The sequence below is a fragment of the Nipponia nippon genome, unplaced genomic scaffold (assembly GCF_047370975.1).
Source record: "Nipponia nippon isolate SJK-2023a ecotype South Korea unplaced genomic scaffold, ASM4737097v1 scaffold_6, whole genome shotgun sequence".
Lineage (NCBI taxonomy): Eukaryota > Metazoa > Chordata > Aves > Pelecaniformes > Threskiornithidae > Nipponia > Nipponia nippon.
Genome location: NW_028262380.1, coordinates 26,058,337 through 26,069,758, shown reverse-complemented (window position 1 = coordinate 26,069,758; position 11,422 = coordinate 26,058,337). Strand labels below are relative to the sequence as shown.

At 43.6% G+C, this 11,422-nt stretch overlaps 1 protein-coding gene across 2 annotated transcripts; it reads right to left on the bottom strand.

Annotated features, from left to right (window-relative positions):
• Positions 1 to 800: 800 nt before the first annotated feature.
• Positions 801 to 11,371, bottom strand: LIAS (lipoic acid synthetase). 2 transcript variants are annotated; one of them, XM_087738092.1, is made up of 11 exons: positions 11,186 to 11,371; positions 10,447 to 10,619; positions 9,662 to 9,755; positions 8,800 to 8,880; positions 8,416 to 8,572; positions 7,488 to 7,545; positions 6,285 to 6,413; positions 5,572 to 5,717; positions 3,785 to 3,855; positions 2,904 to 3,015; positions 801 to 1,932 (listed from the first exon to the last, which is right to left on the bottom strand). In XM_087738092.1, exons 1-11 carry the CDS (start codon positions 11,267 to 11,269, stop codon positions 1,880 to 1,882), a joined length of 1,158 nt encoding a protein of 385 aa, XP_087594218.1. In that variant the 5' UTR covers positions 11,270 to 11,371; the 3' UTR covers positions 801 to 1,879. The 2 variants fall into 2 exon arrangements, with proteins under 2 accessions (XP_087594218.1, XP_087594219.1); XM_087738093.1 differs by lacking the exon at positions 11,186 to 11,371 and adding an exon at positions 10,773 to 11,112.
• Between the last annotated feature and the right edge of the window lie 51 nt (positions 11,372 to 11,422).

Sequence of the window (11,422 nt, the reverse complement as noted above, 5' to 3'; positions counted from 1 at the left end):
CGGGTATCCCGGAGTTAATGTTGCACCCCTCCCTGCCTGCTGCTGTGCAGGGAGTCTTGAATTGCCTTGCCATAGCTGATAACCTTCCGCTGCTCTGGCGTTCAGTGTACTTCAGCCAAAGCAGGACATTTTTGGCTCAAAGTATGCCTGGTCCTTCCAAGACTAGTGGTCAGACTGTTTTTAAATTAAAATTTTAAAATTTAATATTTTTTTCTAAAAAAAGCAGCCTTGCCTTTCTCTCTGCCTTTACAAAGTACAGCTATTTATTGACTTCTGTTTCTGTTCTTCATGGCTCAGGTTTCTCTTCCTTTAATTTACACTTCTGTTATACTGTTTAATTAGCACATTCCTTCTAGCTTAAGGCTATTTGTCTTCATGATGCTTTAATATTGCTATACTTCACTTTGTGAAGTGTCAGTTGTGCATCACCGGCCTCAGTGGTATCATCTGATTTTTGTTGTTCGTGACAATACCAAGTTTCTCCTGTATATTAACTTCCTAATTAGCTGCCTTACCTCTGACATCTTGCTGAGTGTGGAGTGGGCGGAGGGTCCCCTCTTCTTTGCACAGACTACAGTAACTCAGACGAGTACTATAGCCAGCCGTAGGATTACCTGACTGATGAGAGTTCGGGACCAGGTAACAAACTCCTGGCACGTTTCCCAAATAACTTCATGAAGATACAGCTTAAGCCCCTTCAAAAACTGCATCTAATGTCCATAGCAGGCAACTGAGAATTACTAGGGAGAGATGCACTTGGAACTACCATGACTGTAAAGAGAAGAATTTACAGCTGCCAGTATACCATAAGCCACATTTTTATTTCTGCTTGCGCTTAGTACGCTATGTAATGGGTTTCCCATTTCATCCATGATGCAATCACTTCTCTGCATTCAGATTTAACAGCTAGACCGGGTGTCGGGGGGGCAGGTAACCAGACCAACCAACCACCACCACCACACCCTCAGACTGGGTTTTTAACTCTCCTTTAATGATAAGACCACACCTGTGGAGGAGCACAACACGGAATAGCAGGAGTTCTGCATACCCAATGCCGAAGCAGCACCTGTGCAACTCAGTGGGGTTTGTTACAGCCAAATAACCGAACTAGCGGTGGCTCTATTTATGCTGTTACGGCAACTCTGATTCTCCATATGGTTTAAATTGTATGGTACCTACACAAGGTTGCTTCTCTTGTCAGAAAGGGCTCTTGTTTTCTTCAACTTGATACCTTGTGTTTACCAAGGCTCACAGTTTGAGACATGCGAGCACCTGAAAAGCACTGGCTATCAGAATGGTACAGCTTATTTTCTTAAGATGCGGGTAAGAGATACCATCTCTCGAAGGAGTATTACCAGCACTTTCTCTGGTGTGGTTCAAGACAGCCCTAATATGGTCCTTCGTCATGTACACAATCGTTAGAGCTCCTCTATTTCCCAGAGTCCCTGCAAACTTGTGTTACATAATGGTAAGATACAGCAAAATATCAGTACCTTTCGAATTACCTGTTGTTAGCATCTTTACAAGTACCTAACTGCAGCAACATTGATGTATTATCAAACCTGTTTACTTAAATCTGTCCTTTTTTTTTTCAGCTTACATTTCTTCCACCTCAGTTCCATCGCTCTTTCAAAATCAGTTCTATCCATCTTCTGACTTTTTGCTGAACACTAAAAGCACTATGTAGTTGTAGCCTTGCCAGAAGGAATTAGGTAAAATACTGTGAAGTGTTTTGATGAGAGGAAAGTGTTCTGGACAGATAGTAAGTTTATTCATACATCCACCATCTGGTCTTCTGCATTTCTGGAACTGAGTATGATTATGCGCTGAAAAAAAGGATCCTTAAAACTCGCTGCTTTAAATAGGTTCACTCTCATTTTCAGATGGCTTTTGTCTTTCTTTTTTCTACCAAGTTCTTCAAGAAGAATTCACCTAATTAAAAGGCAAAAAAAGCATCAAAATGATTTGTAGGTATTTCAATGAAATAAAGCAAAACAATACACGTTCTCATTTAATGCGAGTATTCTATTGTACAATACAATTGTTCTTACCAGTATTCTATAGTAATTCAATTCTATACAATAGCACTTTCAATACATACAGCAGGGATGTTAAGAAAAAAAAACCAACCCCAAACAAAACCCATAACCCAACAAACAACACCCCCCAATCCTGATTTTCCTTATGCCCAATTTTATGAAACAGCTCTGCTATTTTGTGCTTTCCAACAGGCAAAGGTGAAGGGATTTAATTAAAAATTAATCCCTATTTCATAAGGTATCAGCAACTTGTATTGAAACCTGCTATAAATCTCGTTTGAGCTGGCATTAAAACAGTCTGAGATGCAAAGTGCCCCAGATGAGTCTCCTCCGCTCCCTCCTCAGGAAAACGGAGGATGTTGGAGCTACCCAACAGTTCCATTAATATCAGCTGCTACTTAATACCCAGTGCTTTGTCAGAAAAAGCACTGCCATAAATGTGTCGATTTCTAGGGCACTGTAAATAAATTCTGCCTAAAGCAACAAAATTACATCGCAAACAACAAAGGGCCCCATTAAACCCTGAAGTGTCCCAGAGGCAGAATGAGGAAAGCTTGCAGATTGGGTACCTTCTATCCTGCCTCACGCATTAAGTATACTACAAACTAGGTTTGGCAAAAAAATTAGCTTAAGCAGCACAGCAGTTGTACAAATACCAATTACTGTCATATTGATGCATTTAGATGCCCTATAGAAGATAGTAAGCGTAAATAATTAAAAAAAAAAAAAAAAAAAGGGATGAATATATGAGGTGTCCTTGAGCTAAGGTGAGTTTTGTTGCTTTGTTGCATATTACTTCCCTGTTTTAACCTTATATAATAAAATGTTATGTGCTAAAGAGTCTAATGCTTTTCAGTGATTTACCTGCTTTATAGGAGGAGCGCACTAAAGGCCCACTTGCAGTGTAATGGAATCCAAGATCATTTCCTACTTTTTCCCAGTACTTAAATTTTTCGGGAGTTATGTACTCCTCAACCTGAGTGAAAAGAACTCATTTTGATCAGGTATTAACGCAAAGGAAATGGCTATAGCTAGAACGTAGTAACACGGAACACAGTTATATTGCAAGTTCAAAATTTTACATTCCAAAACTTTCAGCAGTCAAGTTACAAACTGAATTTTCTCTCTGCTTTCTACCAGAAGAATGCATTTTATTTGCTTTTCATATTTAGCTGAAAAGTTTAGAATTTAATTTCTTGTTGTTGCTTTATCATTTTCATCACCGTTTTTGGGTGGTCCTTTTGAGTAACCTTTTTTTTGTCCAAGTTAGTGAAAAGAATACATAGTCCTACAAATCTCTTCACTAACAGTTATTTCAGTGAAACACAGTAACAGAACAGAGACTCAAGCTCTGGACAGATTACAGAACCCGAAGACGGTAATTCCCCCAGCTGAAGCGGCACCGTGAAGGGAGAGCCTATGAGACTGTGAAGGGAGCTGGCTTGAGCCATTATGTTTGAGACGTACACTGAAACTCTTGTTTTCCAGAATCATGCCTCGGCTCCAGCTGTCTCCCCAGCTAATAGCAATGGGAAGTCTGCAGAAGATGGAAGGAATTAGATAGCTGAGGTCATTTTTAGCAAAGAGTCTGTAACAGGTGAAGATCAGATTAAACACGGAAGGAAAATTTTCCCAGCATCCGCAGTTAAGGTAAGGATGCAAATCAAGCCTCAGTATAGAAAGAGGGAACTTGACTGTGCAAGGTACAGACCATAAGGCTGCCTGTAAATTAAAGGCATTTTTACCTTTAGGTGACGTTTTGTTGGTTGCATGTACTGCCCTAGGGTCAAACAATCTACATCTGCTTCCCGCAATACTGTAAAAACAAAATTCCCTGTTAGTGGCAGAAAGATCACAAAGGATTGTCAGCAATTAGAAAACACCCTCCTTCCAAGTCTAACAAAGGCCGCTCTGCAGCAGGCTGCGGGGGTTACATTCTCCTCGCCAGCAAAGGGAACTCGCAGCCTCCATGAGCAGTAGCCACGTACCTCGTTCCGAGCTCCGTGCTGCTGCAAGACCCGAGCCATCCAGTTTAAAGCCAAAGAGAATACCATTGCGCTGCACTCACTGCAGTCACGTCTCTCACTGCAGAGATGACACGCTCCTGTCTTTTTTATCTTAGGACTTTTCATTGTGGCTTTAGGTCAGGGCCTTCATTTGACAAAAAATGGATGTATGCACATACGCTTGGCACCTCCCCACTGTTTCAAGCGTCTTCATGCTGAAAAGACGCAGACAGTTCTGGAGAGCTACAAACCCAAGGGAAATTGCCACCATCTTTTGCCAGTTTAAGGATGTATGTTAGTTTTGATGCCTGCAGAATTCCATAAACTCTGTCTGCTAAAATTGGAGGATATACTAGAATCAATATACAGCAAATGAGCTCAGGTAGTCTGCTCACAGAGGGATAGCCAGACACCTGACAGTCAGCTAGCCTGAAGAATTATGTTCACTGCAGTGAGTGGGGTATTCCAAACAAAGGGATGGCTGAGGAATCAGCTTAATACCTCCATATATTTTCTGGCTACTTGGGCTGGTTGCCTCCAAGTCAAATAGAAAGAAAAGACTATGTTTTGATTACAACATTACACTCACTGTTACCCTGGACTCTGTTTAGATTGATACGGTTCTGTAAAGAAACTGGTTCAATACCCGCACATTCACATGTTCTGTAACTCCTACCCACAGGAGGGAAGGAGAACAAAATTAGAGTAACTGAATGAATGTAGTGGGTAATGGTTAATAAATCCATGATAATAAATCTCCGAATAAATCCATGAAAGTGGCCTGAAAACAAACAGGACCAAATCTGAACTTTCATACTCTTGTGGCTAGGAAATGCTAGGCAGGAAGAAAGGGAAAATCAGGAACTGTAATTTTATGGTCCAGATTGTGGGACAGCTGCAGAAAAACTAGACTGTATCGCTGCATTCTAAATAGGGTGGCTGTACACAAAATAAAGTACCAGGTAGACGTTCTTTCCGGATATGGCAGAAATGCCATAGGATTTATGATTTTCTTCTTACAAGCGCATTGCATTCACTTACCACTGTGAAATTTTCTCCTCTTAAAAATACATTTATATGAAAACTTAAGAACACGCTACAACTCCAAGGGCAGTAACAAGTTTTTTTACATCTAAGTAAGCCAAAATAAATGATTTTTAAACAATAAGGACTGCTATTTCTAAAAAGGAACACACAATAAGGCAACTCTGTTGCAAGCCCATTATTTAAGTATTTCAAAGATAAGGATATTAATATAGTACACGAAGATAGTTGTAACTTCCACTGAAATCAACAGGAGCTGGATCTACCTGTCAAATTGAATCTGAAAGCCATATGAAGGCAAAATATTTCAGAAGTTCAATCTTTTTTAACCAAACTTTTTTTTTTCCCCCCATAAAGCTTAGCAAACATTTCCTGCACCAGCAAACTGATTTGCATGTAGAGGCAAAGATGCTTACAACTGTTTTCCAACACACTGAAATTCATACCTGTGAATTTCGGCATATATTTCAATACCAACTTACATTTCATTGTTGAATGTACTTGTTCGTCTGTCTCGCCTAGCCCCAGCATAATGGAGGTTTTAGAAATGACGCCGGGCTGGACCTCTTTAGCGTGCTTCAGCACACGCACGGATTGCTCAAAGCTGGCTCGGGGATCGCGGACCTTCCTTTTCACATTTTCAGCGCAAGGGGGGGGGGGAAAAAAGCGTGAAAGGGTGCAGAGGAGTTAGAGGCGCCGGGGAAGGTGCGTTCCGCTAGTTTCCACATGGCGAACACGGCGACTTGGAGGCGTTTAGCTGGTTAGCTTGACCCCGGCTGGAAACGCCCCGGAGCATCCCAAGCGAGGGGACGCACCCGCCCCGGTGTGAGTACCAGAGCCGGGCTGCTCGGCCCCGCGGCGGGGCCGGGGGTGAGAAGCGGGCCGAGGCGCGGCCCCGCGGCCCGGGGGGGGAGGCGGCGGCGCCCGGGGGGGAGGCGGCGGCGGCGCCCGGGGGCCGCCCCGGGGCCGGGGCGCGGCGCGGCGCGGGCGCCCTCTGGCGGCGGGCGGCGGGCAGGGCGCGGCGCGCTAGGCAGGCTGGGAGCGGGGCCGGCCCGCGCCATTTCCCCTGCGCCCCGCCTCGGCCCGGCCCCGCCGCCGCCCTTCCGAACGATCGGCGCCGGCTCCCCCCGCCACGCCAAGTCCCTTAACGCGATCCCGCGCCCGCTCCTACCTCCCGCGCAGCGCCGTGGCTCACCTCTGTAATTCCGGCACCGTTTCCACGTTGTGGGCGTACACGTCCAGTCCCGACAACGCCACTTTCTCCACAGCTTTCAGGTCCCCTCGAAAATCGGGAGTTAGGCATTCCACCAGGATTTTTGAATTCCTGGAAAGGAGAGACTGAAAATGAACGCACCTATGGGATTTGTGTCACTCTTGCTTAAAAAACACAATATAGCAAAAAACCCAAAGAACTAAATAAATGATGCTCTGATAAGCGAAGCAAAGTTAATTCAGGATACACTTCTAAAACCACAGATTTCTGCAAATACTTGTATTACAATTCAAACAAAACATCACGTGTTTAATTCCTGATTTTACTGATGTGAGCTGACACAGAAGGAAAGCCAAATCATAAATACAAAAGCGACTCCAGCAGTCTCTCAATCACGTTCACTGTTTATGCGTGACTTTTCACGTGTCTTTGTTAACTTAACACGAGTTTAATATCATAGCTCCAACATACAGAGGAGCTCTAACCCTGCCTACTGGGATAAGAAGGCTCTGTGTTGTCGCCCTGGAACCTGACCTTGGTGCCCAGGAGCCAGAATTCAGCTCAGAAAGGCTGGCGGGGAAAACTGCGGGAACCTCTCAAGTCCCAAGATACGCTGGATAAAGACTTAAATGAAGTTATACAAATTAAATCTGCAGGTAGGCAAGTACGCTACCAAACGGCGTCCAGGGCACCGATGCAGGGAGTGAAGAAGGCACAGCCAGGGAATGCAGGAAGGTACAATCGCAGACTTAGAAACCGCCATTGTGGGAAAACACAAAGCAATCTGATGGCTGCTGAAAGAGAAACCCAACTTCTTTTGTAACGTGGTGACACTGTTCTCTAAATCCAGTGTTTGAGCCCCGAGCTTCAAGAATGAACATACCTCAAAAGTATGTACTCATTTCCTGGTAAACCAGCTACATGGTCAAAGAAGTAACCCTGTGCTTAGCTTGAAATAAGCCTGGGCTAAATTGGAAATGCATCCAAATTCAAAATACTTTGGGGCCATTATATGAGAAAGATGAAAAACAGGAGAAAAAAAAAAAAAGGGGACACAGATAGATAGGCTAAAGGCAGACTTTTGTATTTGCATGGCCCCTGGAATAATCCAGCTAAAGGCAATTTTGACCTATATGCAGTACCACATTCTATAGTTTTAATAATAGTAATACACTAATGATATACCTTTCTTTCAGATGAGAGACTGTCTTTGCAAAGTGTTCTGCTCCACCGTCAGGCATATCTAGAAGTATTTCAATTATTCAGTTAATTTTTCAGTTCAAGAAATGTATTTGCTTATTAGCAAAGCCACAAAAAACCTACAGAGTCAAATGTAAATGCAAACTAATCAGGCAGTCAAACCCCAGTCTTATCTTACCGCTTACACCAAAGGTTTACAACAGATATTCTACCAAGCCTTGTTCTGCACAGAGTCTAACTGTGATCGTCGAGGGCAGACTTCAAATGTTAACTCCGAATTTACCTGCCTCTCTCTAAGTTCAGTGTCAGCCTGAGCACAGAATGGCTTTATCTGGTTATGGTTTTGGTCTGAGAAACAGTTCTACAAAAACTGAAATAGATGTGTTATTGCTCTTTTATTGTAAGCTCTTTTGAAGCTACTGGACTTTTCACCGAAGTATACTGAACAGGCTTTACAACGGTTTTCCCCACCTATGTGCTGTCATCACAAAGGAGCTACTACAACCTCAGAAAAAGGCAACTTTCAGTTCTGTTACGTAGAATATATTCCAGGTTTAGTTTTTGGAAGGAAGTTCTATAACGGTATTGTGTATGCATGTTTGTGGGGCTTTTTTTGCTAACCAGGTAATAGAACATGGTGTATATCTATGTATTTTGCAAAAAATGAGTTATAAAATATTTAGTATTGTAATATTCTTGACGTTTAATAACAGCATAACTTCTGTTATATTTTACCAGACATAGAGAAATACTAATATGTAGAAACTTTCCAAAGTTTCAGCGCTGTCCACTCCTTTAAAATAGTGATCCTCAACAATTGCACCGAGTGACAAATATTTGTTGAGGTCTACGTCTACCCCATGTAAGGCATATGAGAGCTTAGACTGGAAGAGATGAGAGCCAACGTACTAACCGTCTCTGTCCACAGACGTCAATACAACATAATCCAAGCCCCACTCAGCTATAGCCTTTGCTGTGTTGTAAGGCTCCTCGGGATCCAGTGGAGGTGGATTTTTTGCCGTCTTTACTGAACAAAACCTGCAGCCTCTAGTGCATGTGTCACCCATCAGCTGAAATAAGACATTCCTGCCGTTACATTGTACACATCGCTATTGCTCAGCAGAGAACAGCTCCGTAAGCTAGACCAGATAAACCCCAATACTAAGCAAAACAACGAGGACAGTGATTTACTCTAAATTTCTTGCCATAAACCCACACCACTACAGTGGGGATCCAACAATACACTACAAACAGCTCAAACGTTAACAGAATACTTAAGAAATGGTTAATGGCTTACCATAATAGTAGCTGTAGCTGTAGCATATTCACCGCCTCCCCAGCATTCTCCAATGTTGGGACAACGTGCTTCCTCACATACCTGAAGTTAAACAACAGTAACGTACCTGTCTTTTTTCAGTGTTGTTACTGAAAATTATTATTATATTATCGATCAATTTCAATAGTTGCCTACAAACAAAACATAATTCCTTCTGTGATAAATGAGGAGATCAACAGAGTTCCATGTTGTTCTATAAGAAGGCAGCAGAATAGCTAGGAAAAGAAGAATTGTTTCCTGACATCCATTACCATTCTTTTCCTGTACTTCACAACTCCAAAAACTCCTCAGCCACGAAACTGCCTTGTTAATTAGCACAGATTGTCATTAACATTTTAAATTTAAAAATTGATAAAATGTTCACAAAGTCTATGATGCATAGTCTTACTCTGAGAAAAAAAAAAAAAAGGAAAAAAAGCTCTCCATGTATACCCACCACTTTTTACCATCTGGAAGGTGTATTTAATGAAATACATATATTTCTAGTATTTCTTTTCATGCAAAACATGTATGTAACTCTGAAATTGTGCGTGTTTCCATTAAAAACAGTCACACACAGCATCTTCTGAGCTCTTTGGTGATGCAGGTAGTAAACCCTAGCATTTAAAATCACAGCAGGAAAAACATGAAATACTCTATTGGATTTGTCTTCATTCTTTATGGGTAAAATTCACTGCTGGCAAAAAGGATCAGCATTGGGCTTGGTTTCAGCGTTGAAGATCACGCAAGGAATTATTTCTACCTGTCCTCCACAAAGAAATAATTCTCTATCTGTTAAAAATGCCTTATTTCTACAGGAGAACTTAGTTGGAACTAGATTTACCGTATGAAGATTTAAACTTCTCAAGGTATTCTTTAGTTTATTGTAGTTCTTTCCCATGGGAATCTTTGTTTTCAGCCACGGAGGAAGTCGCAGCCTGAATAACATCAAGCAAACATAAAGATTAATAAGTTATTTGCATGGTAAGCTTCCATTAACTTCATAGGTCCACTTCAATTTGTTACAGATCCCAACTAGGAAAGGTTCCTTGAAAAACTGACACAACTCAGCAACCACTATTAACATCATTGACAGTCATAACAGATTTCTCTCTTCCATGTTTATCATCATCCCAACATTCCAGAGTAGGAGTTTGTTGTCATTGGAAGGTTTAAAACTGTTAACCGTACCGGTGGGATTTAACAGTGCCACGCTGGAGCGTGCCAACAATTAATGGCAGCGTATGTTACACAACTATCGCAAAGTCTGATGAAAATTATAACTGGAAATATGGGGGGGTTTAAGCATTTGTTTAGTCTTAATTTTTTGTTTTACTGCATCAATAATTTTTTTTCAACACTAAAGTAGGGTACACTTACCTACCGATGTATATTTGTAATTTAATACAGGCGGTGGCACAGGTACTCAAGTGAGACAATACCACCATGTCTTCATGTTTTCTATGCATTTGAAGTTAATAACGTGTTTGTTCTTTCTTGAAAAATTATGAAATTGGCAAGCCAGTATGACAGAATTTAATATAAGTACATTGTACGCGTGTTGTAGTTAATACTAAACGTACAAGATAGTGCATGGAAGCAACTGCAGTTGTTTAAAATCACGGTTACCTTTCTCCTTTCTGACGCTTTAAATTGCCTTTATACTCAGCCCACACGCTCTTGTCGGACAGATCTCCAGACACAAAGTCTTGCAAGTCTGGTCCATTTTGCAGAAACTCTTTTTTTTCCTCTGGCAAAGAGCCTGATGTTCTGTACGGGTTACACACATGGCTCCCAGACACCTAAAAGAAGCAACGCTGTGATTTATTGAATTATAAATGTACTAGCGCTATATACTCAATAACCACTTGTCCTCTTGGTGGTTAACGTACGCTTTGTGTAAGCATTTTCCCAATTGCCTTTAAGTGAAACACGTAATTCTCTTTTTAACTCACGTGAAACGTAAAGCATGACCTCTTCCAAAACATCTTCATATCAAACTAAGCCACACCGGTTTTGGATAGATGCAGCGTTGCATGGATTGACCGGAGAGCTGGGGGCTGAAGGCGGAGCCGCTGGGATGGCCGAGGCTGCGCGGCCGGGTCGGCAGCCGCCGGAGGCCGTCCCAGGGGAAGGCAGCGCAGCCCGGCTCCCAGCAGAGCGGCTTGATGGGGGTGGGATCCGCGGCTCAGCTCCCCGAGCTGAGGGGGGCGGTGTCCCCTGCCGCCGCGATGCCCCCCGTCCCCTCACCGGGGCCCCGTCCCGCCGTCGCCCTTCTGCCGGGCCGCAACGCCCGCCCCCGTACGCCTGCCAGCCCGCCGCCTGGCACCCCGCCGCAGCACCCGGCCCAGGCGCGGCGCTGACTCACCCGTGCCTGCGGCCCCAGCAGCAGCCGCCGGGCGGCCATGGCGGCGGCGGCCCCGCAGCGGCGGCCCCGCGGCAGCAGCGACATGGCGGCGCCCGCCGAGCAGCCGGACCCGGCTCGCCCGGCCTGCCCGCCCGATCGATCGATCGATCCTCTCAGCGCTCGGCCGCCCCGCCTGCCCGCCTCAGCCAGCTCGCGCGCGTCGGGCCTCGGCTACTCTTGCCTCTTGGACGGCTACCT

Coding starts and splice junctions, on each gene's coding strand:
- LIAS (XM_087738092.1), bottom strand. CDS start 11,269: ATGTCGCTGCTGCCGCGGGGCCGCCGCTGCGGGGCCGCCGCCGCCATG. Junction 3,856..5,571: donor AGTACATTCAACAATGAAAT/GTAAGTTGGTAT, acceptor TTGTTTTTACAG/TATTGCGGGAAGCAGATGTA. Junction 3,016..3,784: donor CAACAAAACGTCACCTAAAG/GTAAAAATGCCT, acceptor CTTTTCACTCAG/GTTGAGGAGTACATAACTCC.